The 15321-nt window shown below is 37.8% G+C and overlaps 1 protein-coding gene across 1 annotated transcript; it reads right to left on the minus strand.

Annotated features, from left to right (window-relative positions):
• Window positions 1–11044: 11044 nt before the first annotated feature.
• Window positions 11045–15039, minus strand: LOC137726677 (NADH dehydrogenase [ubiquinone] 1 alpha subcomplex subunit 9, mitochondrial-like). The gene is made up of 13 exons (XM_068465617.1): window positions 14850–15039; window positions 14668–14764; window positions 14070–14134; window positions 13673–13758; window positions 13476–13560; window positions 13321–13391; window positions 12786–12917; window positions 12591–12706; window positions 12333–12456; window positions 12194–12262; window positions 11812–11932; window positions 11486–11697; window positions 11045–11348 (listed from the first exon to the last, which is right to left on the minus strand). The coding sequence occupies exons 1-12, from the start codon at window positions 14941–14943 to the stop codon at window positions 11558–11560; spliced, it is 1200 nt and encodes a 399-aa protein (XP_068321718.1). The 5' UTR covers window positions 14944–15039; the 3' UTR covers window positions 11045–11348; window positions 11486–11557.
• Between the last annotated feature and the right edge of the window lie 282 nt (window positions 15040–15321).

Below are 15321 nucleotides of genomic sequence, written 5' to 3' on the forward strand. Positions count from 1 at the left end.
AAATTTCATTTTAATTTTTTAAAAAGATGAGTTTTAGATTATAATTTTGTGTAAGATTAAAATCTAATTTTAGTTCCTAATATATTTAATCATCTCATTATTAGTTATATTTTGATGTTTTAGTTATCATTTTATTTTTATTTTAATGTATAAATTACATTTAAATTTAATTTTTATTTCATTCATCATAATATATTTTAATGTCTACATTTAGGCAACTAATTTTTTTTTTATAATATATATATATATATTTTTTTTTACAACAATTTTGTATGTTCTTCATTTAGGTACATTAATACATTTGAATATTTCAATATATCCATCGATACAAATATCTATGTATTAATTCGATATAATGCATTTCGGTATGTACATTTTATTTGCGAGTGAGAAATGTTCTCGTTGATTTGGAGTTTAGGGTTTCTCTTTTATTGAAGTGTCATTCTAAAACCTTGAGAGAGTATACAGTTTCAGCAAATTTGACCACGTGTCTATGAAGATGTTTAGATTTGATAAAGGAAAAAAGAGAATTTTTTTTTTTTTGTCAGACAATGGATTTATTAGATTAGATGTTATATTAAGAAGCCGACAGGGTTCGAACCCACATCGTAGTGTAAGGACAACACTCGTCTCCACCATTGTAGTAGAAGGCCACTTACAAAAAGAGAATAATGTTAAGGGGCACACATGGAATTAGTGAGTGGGTAACATTGTGAGCTAGGTATATCCCAAAACATGGGGTTAAAATTAGAGTTATTTTTTATTTTGGCTTACCATTTAACAATCAGATATAATTCATGTGAATAATATGTATCTAATGCAACCACTATCTGACGGCATAGATCGTGTTTGCTTTAAATATATGTAAATATTGTAACCAAATCTGCAAACTAGAGTTAATTGTATGATGTCAAAATAGGGACTTAATCTACAGGTGGTAAAAACCCAAACAACCAATGGCTCCCTACTATTTTTAAGGAAAATAACAAAAATGGTTTTCTCTTTTTGTCATTGTGATCAGATTTGTCAAAGGTTCTTGTTTTTTTTTTTTTTTTTTTTTAATATTAATGAATATGAGCAAATTTTAGCATAAATCATTGTTTCCAAATTTGATATGCATCTCTTCATCAAAAATCAATTTGATTTTTGAACGTTTACCCCATAAAGAACTAAGAAAAGTGGGGATCATGAGAACTATCAACCATTTCATTTGCTAAATATAGCTGATTTCCATTAAGAATAAAATAACATTAATTAAACGTGCCTATTTATTCTAATAAATAGGAAAAGCCATGTTTAATAGGGTAAGTCATGTCACTTAGATTTACGGTTTTGTAGTATTCCTCTTCACATGTAAATGAAAGATCTTAGGTTCGATTCTTGCCAAAGGCCAACTTAAACCACATTATTGCTAGCCCATTATGAGGCTTAGCTCCCTTCTCCACCTCCTTAGTGTAGATAATATCGTCTCTTAAAAAGAAAAAAAGGGATAGGTTATGTCTTTTACTAAAGAGTATAGAGAGTTTGAATTTTTCTCGGCCTTTTGGTTAAGATCAAGTATATAGAGTTTTATAGATAGAGAACTCCTAAAAGAGAACATATACGTCCAAATATTTCCTTTCACTTCCTACCATTGTATTTTTCTACATTCCCTATTATCCTCCTACTTATCTCCATCATCAATGTCTTGGCATCCTGTCTGTCGTAATTGTGCATATGGATTAGACACTCTTTGAGATTCAAGAGTTGTATCTTGGAGTTGTAGGTAGCCGTTATAAGCTACACGTAGAGAGGCGCGCATCTACGGCTTTAGGACAATGACCACACGCTTCTTTTGATATCATAGGCCAAATTAGTCTTCACTTTTTTTATTTATTGCTTTATTTATGGATACATGTGTTTAATGCATTTGGGTATTATCTAATTCTAATTGCTTGAATTTACATGTGTATTATGATTATTATGATTATAATCATTTAAATTATCCTACAGCTTCGTTAAAACTTCTACAATGTTTTAACATAACATATTCAAACTGATTTAACAATGTAAATCTAATATTATATCAATACAGAAATCTGAATAAAGAGTGGTATGTATATGGAGAAGATGACACCGTCTAAATCGAGGTTGGATCGAACTGAAATCTTATATGGTTGTACCCCAAAGCTTCTCTCCTGCAGGTGCATGTGCATGTGAGAGGAGCAGGATCCATCTAATCAGGAAGCTTAATTTTGGATTATCAAAATTAAATCATGGCTGGCTCCACACTCTACTGCCCAATCAAAGAAAAGAATCATGCATGGTAATTTGACACATTTTCAAACAGTGAGTTTATGTACTACATTATTTATTAAGGATGGAATTGCATTTCTCACTTACTTACGAATAATGTATCTTCATCATATAAATTTTATTGTTAGAATCGTTCAATTTTCTCTGGAAAAAATTATCTAAATCGAAGATCGTGAATGCATAAAAAAAAATGGAACAAATCGGCTTTACGAGTATGCTTATTTTCGGTTGAGAAACCTATACTGGCAATAGAACTTTTATGGGAATATTTCTTCTATTACTTGTTTAGAAATATATACATGTGCTATCATAGTTTTACAAGGAAACAAAAAAACATATACACAAACCTACTTAATAAAGGACTCCTATTATTTACATTCCCTATTTTCCTAATATTGACTCACGCTAACACTCCCCCTCAAGTTGGTGCATAGATATTACACATGCCCAACTTGACAAGTGAGTCATCAAACCTTCGACTACATACTGCATGAGTTAGAACGTCTGCAAGTTGCTCCTCTGACTTCACAAAAGGTATTGACACAATCTTCCTTTCAAGCTTCTCTTTAATAAAATGTCGATCAACTTCCACATGTTTTGTCCTATCATGTTGTACCGGATTATCAGCTATATCTCTTGCTGACTTATTATCACAGTATAGTCTCATGGTTTCCTTTGGCTTGAACCCAAGCCCCTCAAGAAGCTTTCGAAGCCAGAGAATCTCACAAATGCCGTGAGCCATTCCTCGATACTCGGCCTCAGCCGAGGATCTTGATACTACCTTCTGTTTTTTACTTCTCCATGTAACCAAATTTCCTCCTACAAAAGTAAAGTATCCCGAAGTAGACCGTCTGTCACCTACACTTCCTGCCCAATCAGCATCCGTGAACCCCTCAATCCTTAAATGTCCATGCTTCCGATAGAGAACTCCTTTTCCAGGTGCAGACTTTAAATAAGCTAAGATACGCATAACAGCAGCCATATGATCTTCACTCGGTGAATGCATAAATTGACTTACTACACTTACTGCATAGGCAATATCTGGACGTGCATGAGCCAAATAAATTAGTCTCCCTACAAGTCTCTGATATCTCCCCTTATCAACTGATTTCTGATTCGGATCCAAACATAGATGATGTTTTTCAACAATAGGAGTATCAACTAGCTTACATCCCAGCATACCAGTTTCTTTTAACAAATCCAAAACATACTTACGTTGTGACAAGAAAATACCTTTCGACGATCGAGCAACTTCGACTCCAAGAAAATACTTCAAATCCCCTAGGTTCTTCATTTCAAACTCAGCCGCAAGATTTCTCTGCAGCCTTGAAATCTCATCACAATCATCCCCAGTAATAATCATGTCATCTACATAGATGATTAGGGCCGTCACTTTTTCCTGTCTCCGTTTGACAAACAATGTATGATCAGAATGACTTTGGTAATACCCAATCTTTTTCATGACTTGAGTAAACTTATCAAACCACGCACGAGGCGATTGCTTAAGCCCATAAGGAGACTTACGCAACCGACATACTCCGGTACTTCTACCAGCACTGTACCCAGGAGGAAAATCCATATATACTTCTTCCTCCAAGTTCTCATGAAGAAAGGCATTTTTCACATCAAACTGTTTTAATGGCCAGTTCATATTAGCAGCTAAAGATATCAGAACTCGTACCGTATTCATCTTGGCAACCGGAGAGAACGTTTCTTGATAATCTACACCATATGTTTGGGTGTATCCCTTAGCTACCAACCTTGCTTTGTACCTGTCGATTAATCCATTGGCTTTGTATTTGACAGTGAACACCCAACGACAGCCAACTGTTTTTTTTCCCTCTGGTAAAGACGTCACCTCCCAGGTATTATTCTTCTGTAGCGCCAACATTTCTTCATCCATTGCGTTTGCCCATTTTTGATCCTTTAGAGCCTCCTCCACACGGGTTGGTACTCGAGTAGCCTCTATATTGTCCACCAAAGTCTTGCGCTCTGGTGCAAGACTATTGCATGAGACATAGTTGGCTATTGGATACTTCACTTTGCCTTCCAGAGAAAACCTGTTAGGAGGCACACCCCGATTTTGTCTCGGTGGCAGCTTATATGTATTTACATCATTACTTGTATTAGTTACATAATCATCCACAATACTTACCTCAGGTATATCCAGAGAAGATTCATTGGGCAGCACTGTGGAGCTAGAGAGAGAAGGGGGTACATTAGTAGGCTCGTCAACAACTTGTCCTGACTGCATGCTGCTCTCGGTGACTGTTGGAGATTTATCACTCTCATCTGGAACCGGTCCTGACTGCATGCTGCTATCGGCAACAATTGCAGATTTATCATTCTCGGCATGTATAATCACTGCCCCATTATGCACGGCATCAACCATAGGGATTCCTTCCAAGTCCAACCATTTCAGATCATCACTAGAGCTCTCCCCCTGGGGATCTGAAGATGAAGATACGGGCGCATAAAAATACTCGGATTCAGAGAAGGTCACATCCATGGTAACATACATATGACGAGTCGCAGGGTGATAACATTTATATCCTTTTTGGTGAGAGGAGAAACCAACAAACACACAGCGAAGTGCACACGGATCTAACTTAGTGCGATGAATTTTCTGAATATGCACGTACGCCACACACCCAAAGACCCGGGGTTGGAGAGTATGAGAAGACACCACAGGAACATGTTGAGTGAGGACTTGAAACGGAGTTTGAAACTGAACCACCCGAGAGGGCATACGATTAATCACGTAGACGACATAAGTAACAGCTTCAGGCCAAAAAACCTTAGGAACAGAAGCACCCAGAAGTAGTGCACGTGCCGTTTCTAAGATATGGCGATTTTTCCTTTCAGCCACCCCATTTTGCTGTGGAGTATAGGGGCAAGTTATTTCATGGAGAATGCCTTGATCACCAAGAAACTCTGACAACTCACGATTAATATATTCACCACCATTATCAGAACGAAGAACTTTAATCCCAGAGAAGTATTGGGTCCGAAGCATTTGAGAAAAATTCCGAAATACCATACCAACATCACTCTTATTTTGTAACACATATAGCCACGTCATACGAGTGCAATCATCAACAAACGTAACAAACCACTTAATCCCAGAAGAAGTAACAACCGGAGATGGCCCCCAAACATCAGAGTGCACAAGTTCAAACGGTAAAGCTCTTTTATTCATACTTGGCGGAAAAGAAGCACGATGGCTTTTAGCAAGAATACATACTTCACAATGTAAGTCTGATTCATTTATTCCACTAAATAAACTAGGTAACATATGCCTTAAATACCCAAAAGATGCATGGCCTAACCGACGATGCAACAACCACACTGCTTGTAAATTACTAGACCGGGACGCGCGAACTGCATTTGCTCTTCCAGAAACAACGTCGTCCACGTAGTACAACCCCTCTCTCTTAGTGCCACGCCCAATTATCTCCTTGGCCTGAATATCCTGGAGTAGACAAAAAGACGGATACATTAGAACAACACAATCCAATTGTTCAGTAACCTGTGGTATGGATAATAGGTGATGGGATAAAGACGGAACAAGCAAGCAATGATGTAAGGGAAGTGATGGGGTGAGATGCACAGTGCCGGCACCACACACGGGTGCCAAAGTACCATTGGCAGTAGATATATTTTTCCTGTGAGATGTAGTCATGTATTGAAACATATTTTTATCATATGTCATATGATCCGTTGCCCCAGAGTCCAGAATCCAACCTGTATGGTGCTGTTTCTCGGAGGCTAAGAGAACATGTCCCATGGTACCTGTGTCGGACGACGAGGCACCCTGAGTACGAGTCAACAAATTCTGACCAGAGGCACTGGGGCTAGGCACGGCTTCCTGAACAGTGGGTGTAGCCGCAGCAAGGGAGGCACGGCCTCCACTGGACCCGGCTGCTCCATGCTCCTTGGCACGCAATTTTTTCTTTAACTCTGGGAACCAATCAGGCACTTCATGCTTAGTAAAGCATGTATCCTCAGTATGACGGGTTTGTCCACAGAAATTACACTTCAAATCATCTTTATTTTCTCGGTTGAAGGGACGAGAATTTAAAGATTGATTAGAATAATTACTAGAACGATTTGTACCAGCCGGCCGAGATATCATTGCCATGGACGGCAACCCTCCTTGATTGTTACTTCCACCCATCATGGTAGCATGTCGTTGAGCTTCACGTCGAACAACAGAAAACACCTCCTCAACAGAAGGTAAAGGTTGAGTACGTAAAATATCACTACGCACTTTATCAAACACATCATCCAATCCCGCCAAAAAAACGTACACACGATCAATCTGAATTTCTTCTCGAAGCGTCTTGAGATCCACAACACATACCATCTGGATTGGTCTCCGCTGATCTAACTCCTGCCAAACGGACTTGAGATCAGCATAATACACACCAACTGGCCGACCCTCTTGACGGAGTCTGAATGATTTCACCTTTAATTCATAAATCTGAGAAATATCTGACCCATCATAGTAGGTCCGAGCTACCTCTTCCCACACTTCTTTAGCAGTACGTAGGTGAATGAAAAAACCCATAATAGTAGGTTCCATGGAGTTGATCAACCACCCTTTTACTATTGCATTCCCTGTCTCCCACGTCTCATACTCAGCACTAGCCTCAGCCGGCTCCTTGGTACTCCCAGTCACAAAGCCCTTCCTACCGCGTCCAGCGATGTGCATCTCCAAAACCTTGGACCAAAGAGGATAGTTTGATCCATTTAACTTCACGGTATTGGGTACAGCAGACGCATCACTCTGAATAACGATAGGATTCACGACTTGATTATTGGTTGAGTTACTGCCCTCTAACCGCATCACGCCACTGCCTCCTGAGTCCATTCGGTGTTGCTCACCAAATCACCAAATCAACCCAAAAAACAACACGATACTACGTACACGCAACCACACCACACAGACAAAAAACTGTGCAGAGAAGTCCAACACGATACTACGGACACGCAGCCACACCACACAGACAAAAAACTGAAGCAGTACAAACGGATAACCAATTCTGATTCGTACACAACCCGCACGACAGCAGCCCCAAGTTGCAGAAACCCCAGCAATTTGCAGAAACCCCAGCAATCTGTACACAACCCGCACGGCAGCAGCAAGGTATTGTGTTGCACAGCAGTATACAGCAGCAAACTGCACACACACAGTCTGCACACACAGCAGCAGCACACACCCACACGGCAACCTGTTTTTTGCAGAAGATTTGCAGAAATAAGGTCAACCAAGCACAGCGGAAAAGAAAAAACTAGGGTTTTGGCTCTTGATACCAAATAGAACTTTTACGGGAATATTTCTTCTATTACTTGTTTAGAAATATATACATGTGCTATCATAGTTTTACAAGGAAACAAAAAAACATATACACAAACCTACTTAATAAAGGACTCATATTATTTACATTCCCTATTTTCCTAATATTGACTCACGCTAACACTGGCCACAGTGCTGCTACCCATCTCGAGAGCGAGTAGTCGCTCACTCAGATGAAGGTGTGCAAAACCGCTTTGTAGCTGATTTGGTCTCTGCGCCACCTCTTTCTATGGTTTTGATGGTGAATAGTCTTCTTGCTTTTTTGGCTTTGACTGATTTTATCTTTTGTTAAGCTTTTTAGAGGCAAATTTATGTTTTCATTGTGCATTTTTTAGCATTTTGGTCCCTTGTGTTTTGTTAGTGCTGACCGTGTATCAGCTGATCCGAATGGCGAATTGGTGATGTACATGGTGGTTGTGGTGATGACTACTTGCATCAATAACGAAGTCTTATTAGGCCTTCATGTGCTTTGCTTAGGACTTTTTCTTCCCTAGGCCTACTAGCAGCGTTTATTTAAGTTTATCGCTTGTAACATTTCCTTCCATCAATGGATCTTATGTTTGGCAAAAAAAAAAATTGAAATTTTTATGTAAGGATGATCTTTTAAATGGATTTTAAGAACTTCAACAGTTCTAATTGTAATTTATACAATGAAAATATGTTATTTGCAAAGAGTAATTAAGAACTTGAACGATTCTAATTGTTGAATTTATACAATGAAAATATGTTATTAGCAAAAGAGTAGAACATGTACATTCCTCGTAAAAATATACAAATATTATCTTTCTTTTAATGATTTTCAGATGCTCATCACATGTATGGTGCAATGACTATAGTAAACGCAGCAATATTTAATTAATTAATTTAGCTTTAGTGTTGCACAATTGATGGGAGCAAGGAAAGGATAATAATTTACTCAGAAGCCTTTTTATTCTATTAAAACAATAAAATACGTGATTACCTACACTAATGTGCCTTTATCAATATAACTGTTTTGATTATTGAGGAAACCCCTTTAATTTTTTATTTAATTAGTTTAGTCACCATAAGAAAACTTATTATATTAGTGAGAAATACTCTAAATCAAACAACATGAAATTCATTGTTTATAGCAATGACGAATTCAAGAATCTAATTTTGGGGGTGATTGTAAAACATTTAGGGTTTATCAAGTATTTGATGGACCTATTGTCATCCGTGTTTATATCAACAAATGCCAAAGCAATATGTGAGTAATGTCAAGACCTCATGTCGAGTACTGTTATCGTCAAGTCTTGCCAAATGCTACTGAGTTATAGAATGCAGTGTATCAAATACTTGTTAGGCACAAAAAGTCTTGTATCAAACATTTAAAGGACCTTTACATGCATTTTTTCGACTTTTGAAGGGTTCCAGGACCATCCAAGTCTCAATGTAAATTCGCTCATCCTTGTAATGCAGTAACAGTGATAAAAAAGTTAATTCCAAAGTTTTTTATTTTTTTATTTTTTTAAATCGAAACGGCTCTTGGAAGTATTTTTTTAGCATTCATTTTGAGAAGCTTATCTGTGAGGAACTTCATTTATCCGAATCCAATCCGAATTTAATCTCCTAACAATGTGAATGCTATGAAGCATGGTGGTCCATTCTTTAATTTATAAACCACACATGATATGTCCTTACATGAACATGATATATTTTGTTAGGTTTGATAACTTATTGTTTCCTCCAATGAATAAGAGGGCTCGACAATTCTAGAACCACAAGGACTAATCGAGCAAATTGACTAGTACTCACTGCATATTTTTCTCACCAGAAGAAAAAAAGAAAAAAAAAAAAAGAAAAAGACTGGTGGGGAAATATGCTTCATGTCCTTTTATTATATATGTAAGTGTTGAGGTGCATTGTTTATTCAAGCAGCTGGCTAAAGCTATATGCAATTGCATCCCAGCATGTAAGGAAGCTCTTATTCATTTTATGACTTAGTATCCGTGTACTGATCGATTGTTATATTCTCGATGGATCTAATGATCTGGACAAGGGAGATATTCTGAGCTCAAATGTTTCCAGATGTCTAACATTTTGACTTTTGTAATAAAATATAGAATGATCTGGACGAGGAAAATGACATTTCAACAGATATATAAACATGTAAGTCTACAATGTGAATTAAATTTTAGTGTCCATAGAGGAGGATTTCTGAGGAAAAAAAAAAAAAAAAAAAACTTACCCGAGTGAAAGTAATCGAAAAAATCGTCGGTGAAGAGGAAAAAGGAATCCACATGCTCCAACCACACAAATAAACAATCAAGTAAAAGTACGATCTGCAGGAGTACTTTACAATATTAGCTTGCCGACTAACGTAGAACTTTACATGCAATATCCTGGAGTCTTCAGTGAGCACCAATCACTGAGTTATCGAGTTCCTGTATCCTTCACAACTTGAGAACTACCGCATATTTTTTCTTGCCTTTTAAATTTTGGACGTATTATTTGTTTGTCGGCAAAAGATTAAATTCCCACAAACAAAAGAATTAGCACTAAAATCTCAAACAGTTATGGACAAAACAATGAAAGAAATAGAGGAATGGAATAAATACAAATAAAAACGTGGGCCAAAACCCTAGCTGCTTTGAACCAGATAGGGTTTCCTTTCTCTTCTTCTTTTTCTTTCTCTTCGCCTTGTTTGTTCTTAATTGAAACGACTTAGAGAACTTGACGTCCCCAAAGAACAAGTAAACTCCCGGATCCTTCATTTTCACACAACTCCCGTGCAAAACTGAACTGTTGGCTCCCTGAACATTGTTGTTTATATAAATGTTGATGCAGCAACAGTCACTCGAATGCGATTCAGCTCCGATGCCCGGACATATGGAAAATGATGCGCCGGTGTTCTTCCCTTCTAAGTTGATGCGTTCGAAGAAGCCACGGTCTGCATTTGGTTCCATAACGTGTTTTGTGGCTCCGTCAAGCTATTTTCCAGACTATATAATTCCAAATCCTGCTCCTTGGCTCTTGCTTCCTTTGCTTGCATTATGAGTTTGGTATATAGACTTTCCAAGAAAAGCCAATTATTCCTTGTTGAACGACTTTAAGCCTAACTAGAATTTTAAGAAGCGAATTGCATTTCATTTCACACTAAATAGTGCTACTTTCTTTTACAATGCAATATTTATTTCGATCGAGATCTGGTATTTAGTGCAAGAGAGCAGGCACACGAACCTGACCAACTAACCGCAACCCAAATTTTCATTAGAAAGTGGTATAGATCACAAAAATACCGCTAATTCTGCGAAATTAGATTATAAAGCATTCCGCATACTTTCATCATAGTTCATTTTTATATAATTTTCTCATGTTTTATTATGCATCGATTGTTTTATTTAATTAATTGAGATGCAACGAAAACTATGAAACAGAATCTATAAATTTTAAATTATGAAGGGTAATATTTAAAGACAACAAAACCCTCATCATTTTCCCCATCCCAGTACTTGAGGACGCATGTCAAGCGAAAACAGATAAAAAGATGCATCAAATTCCCTTCATGGCTCAGGGCTTATGAACAAGCGCAACAAAATGATGCCAGATGTGCTGGAATTACAAATGGTCGAAATTCGGTCGATGGTGACAGATACGAAGCTGGAAAAGAATAACTCTCCATATCTTTTATTTCTTCCTACTATTTCTCTAAGAAGCAACCCACTCTGAAAACCTGTCATACAAATCGTTGACAATCGTACTATTAATACAATTATACTGGAATACCACAACGAAAGGAAACAGAAGTTTGGATCGGGAAAGAGAGAAAAAACAGAAAGAAAGATGAAGCATACGTCCTGCAACCCTAACCTGATTACAAGTTTGCAAGTGGGTTGCACTGCGGACTTGAAAAGCATTTGGAAATTAGAAAGCCTGAGAGACTCATGGCCAAGCATCTGGAGACACTCTTTCACTGACTGTAGAACCGTAATTTGGGCCACCCTTGCGAAATTGGATAAGAAACTCAATAGGGTAACCCTTCAGCTTATGGGGCACAAGTCCAAGATCACTGAATGTCAAAGCTACAAGGCGCACCACAAAATTGCGAAATTGAGAAAATGAGAAAACTTACCAATCATAGGTAAAAAAAAAAGGGGAAGAAGGAACTACCACATCCTAAAATTTATCGAACTTACCATTTTCTGACACGAGTGTATCTGTAGCTTGGGCAAGGATTTGATCTCGGTTGAAGATTTCAGGATTAGGTAATGGAAACGGAACTTTGTTAAGCAATATTTCTCGTGGAGCTCCTATTGCCTGGAACGATCAAATCATAAACATTGGAGGTCAAGTTGATAAAATAATAAAGGCATACAGAGGCATGCACCTAGGATATTGAGACCAGGCAACTGACGTGGTTATAAACATATACACAAAAAATGATCATTAAACAACATTGAAGTAACTCCATCACATTTATTTTGGTGTGGGGGGAGGGGTTGGGCTGGGCTCTTACGACCGATTACTGATTACTCTTGGCAACCAAACACACTTGCATTATCAAGATTAACTGTTTACCTTTGCAATTGGGAGGGGAACCTTCACGTAGCGAGGCCATTCACGGATTGTATCAAACATAAGCTCTGCCTGCAGTCCTTGGGTGCTTAGTAAGAGAAATTTCATGTCAATGCAAAACAACTTACAGATGGGAAATTACCAATTGATGCATCGTAAAGACCTCAGGCCCACCAAGTTCATAAATTTTTCCCATGCTGGTACCATCATCTTTCAAGGCTGCCACGATTGCCCCAGCAACATCAACAACATACACGGGTTGGAATCTGCATGGAAGTTATTGCAAACAAAACATCCAATGAAGGTTAAGAAAAAGATATGCGCATGAGCAACGTTGTTAAATTACAAAATTTGAAAAATTAAAATAAATTGGCTTTCAATTGATAGATTGAAGACATACTTAGTAGATCCATCCCCAACAAGTGGAAGAAAGCCATATTTTTTTGCAAAAAAGGCCCAGCGATTCAAAATCCGATCCTCAGTACCAACCATCACAGCAGGTCTCAAAATGGTGGCCTATTGATGAAAGTGAATGTTAGACACTGCTCCTTAAATAAGCATGCCAACATACAAGAAGGAAAGGAAATAACTCTACCTCAGGCAATTCACTTAAAACAGCTTCCTCTGCAGCAGCTTTAGTCCTTAGGAATCGGGAGGGAGACGAGGAAGATGCCCCCAAGCAAGAAACTTGAATAAATCTCATGATACCCCCATGTTCTTTGGAAATCTGCAGAAATATAGAGATTAAAAGGAAGACTGATATGTGTCTAACAACAAAACCTGAATAAATGACATCCAACTTTTATATCTCCACTAATTGGATATTGAACAGAATTTCAGATCCCAAAAGACACTTCTATCTATCTTGAAAGAAAAGTCCAATTGCAAGCAGGCTAAATAGCTGCATCGTAGACTGCAACTTGTGTGTAGAAGTGTATTATACACAACAAACTATCGTAACTGTGGCAAAATAATCTTGATAAACACTTTTTTACTATTTTTGTTAAGGGTACTATTTTTGTTAAGGATGATGCTTTGGGAACCAACTTTTAAGAGAAGTAGATGGCAGTAGGATCAGAAGCAGCACAGGAATGAAAATAATGTCAAGAATGTCAATGCAGGATACCTACCGTTGCCAGTTGTTGCGCCATGGAATGATTCACTTCCTCAAAACTAAAGTTTCTTGTCTCATAATCCCTCCCTGCCAAGCTACAAAGTGTTCCTTCATTGAATCCAAAGATTAAAGTATCTTTAATATATAAAGTCACGACTCAAGAATGCATACCTATGAGATTGATAACCACGTTTGCTTTTGCCATGACTGCCTTAAATGAATCTTCATCTCGCGGATTGTATTTCATTGGTACAATCTGAGTAAGTGAAATGTGAGAACATCAGAAACATAATAATTGAAGAATGGAGAAAAATTACTTCCCCAGTCAAGAAGGAACATTAACTAAGAAACAGCAAAGATTACCCTACCTGTCCCAAATCCCCCATTAACTTGAGGTGACGATGGGAGTCTTCAGAACCACGGAAAGGAACTAACACCTGACTTCCCATTTTGGCTGGAAGAGAAGTAAAGAATCAGCACGAGCATGCATGACACATACTATAAACACTTAAGGGATGTTTGGTATTCTTCTTGAATCCGATTTTTGAAAACCATAAATTATCCTCAAGGTAAATGCCAAACAACCCATTATACTTCTGTCATTTTTTCAAGTATAAAATACAAAATCACACTTCCCCAGATCAAGTTCAGTCCAACAATCACCTACTAGAAATGTTCTCAATCATAACAATCACAGTATGAAACAATGCATACACGCAATTCAATGGAATTCCAATTAAAAGCATTTTTTGACAGTTGGCTCACCAAGTTGTTGCACAAGATAACGCCCAAGGAACCCCGTAGATCCAAAGACTGCGGCAACAATGCCACTGAAAAAAGACAGATTATTTTCCAACATAAACAACACAATCATGTGAAACACGTACAACCGAGTTTCGATATCTGTATTTGCTGGGTTTTCTCTATCCGCATAGTTAAAGCATTATTAGCACATTACCTTCACTCTTCACGCGGCACATTCATAAAACATTTTTGTTTTCTCAAGAATTCAGCTGGTTATTAGCTTCTTAAAAGTTGCATTCCATCTCCAATGACAACTTTACTTACTGAGAAAAATAAGAAATCTATCCTACCCTAATGGGCTCATATAGTTCATATATTCGATAAAAGAAATAACTTCAACAAAAGGTTTACTTTTCCTACATTTTCCCCGAAAACTAACGTAGCAACAACAATTAAACATTCTAACTCTTTCAATAATATTCAATGCAGTAAAATCAATTTCGACAAAATGTTCTAACTTTTCGTACATTTTCTAAGAAAACAAATGGAGCAACAACAAAACGCTTCAACTTTCCAGACTGATTGACGCGTAACGAGAAATGAAAAATTGGAGGGCTACCTAACAGATGATCTTCCACCTGTGCCCTTGCGCACAAGGTGCCCCACTCCCTTGGCGGCGAGGGTAGATCCGTATTTTGGACGATCAGCTCCATAATCTACAAAATTGACAAATTGAGACCACCAAATTAGGGGGAATTTGAAAATCAAACCCTAGAAATGGAGAGAAATGAGGATTTTTACAGTGATCGGAAAGGGGATAGATTGACTTGAGCGACGAGATGGAAGATGATTGGGTCAGATACTGGCGCCCAACGCGCTTCGAGACGGCCTGCATCGTGCTCTCAGCTGCAGGTTCTTCAGAGAGAGCTAGAGAGAGAAAGAGAGGAGAGAGAGAGAGACCTGTTGGATGAAGAAGATGGGTAGGATCGGTTCTGAGTCGGGCATATGCTTACTTTGGTTTGGGCCATGATAAACTTTGGGCTCTCTACATAAGACCCACTTCTCTTTTTTTTTTTCTTTTTTTTTTTCTGAATTAAATTAAAAAGCGACGTTATACTTTGAACTTTATAAAAGCGAGTTTAATCTTGAAAGCATAAGAAAATACACCCACACTACCATTATATGTTGTCAAGATGTCAGTCAATTCAAATAACTGAATCGAATGGACTTTGTTTGTCAAATAGTTTAAACATGTTATGTTATCAGACTGTTA

This window comes from Pyrus communis, chromosome 2, assembly GCF_963583255.1.
Source record: "Pyrus communis chromosome 2, drPyrComm1.1, whole genome shotgun sequence".
NCBI lineage: Eukaryota > Viridiplantae > Streptophyta > Magnoliopsida > Rosales > Rosaceae > Pyrus > Pyrus communis.

Excerpts from the sequence above, each read along its gene's own strand:
- LOC137726677 (XM_068465617.1), bottom strand. The coding sequence starts at position 14,943 with ATGCAGGCCGTCTCGAAGCGCGTTGGGCGCCAGTATCTGACCCAATCA. Across the intron at positions 13,759-14,069 it reads TTATCTTGTGCAACAACTTG|CCAAAATGGGAAGTCAGGTG; the intron begins GTGAGCCAACTG and ends CTTCTCTTCCAG. Across the intron at positions 12,457-12,590 it reads GTTGGGGATGGATCTACTAA|ATTCCAACCCGTGTATGTTG; the intron begins GTATGTCTTCAA and ends ACTTCCATGCAG.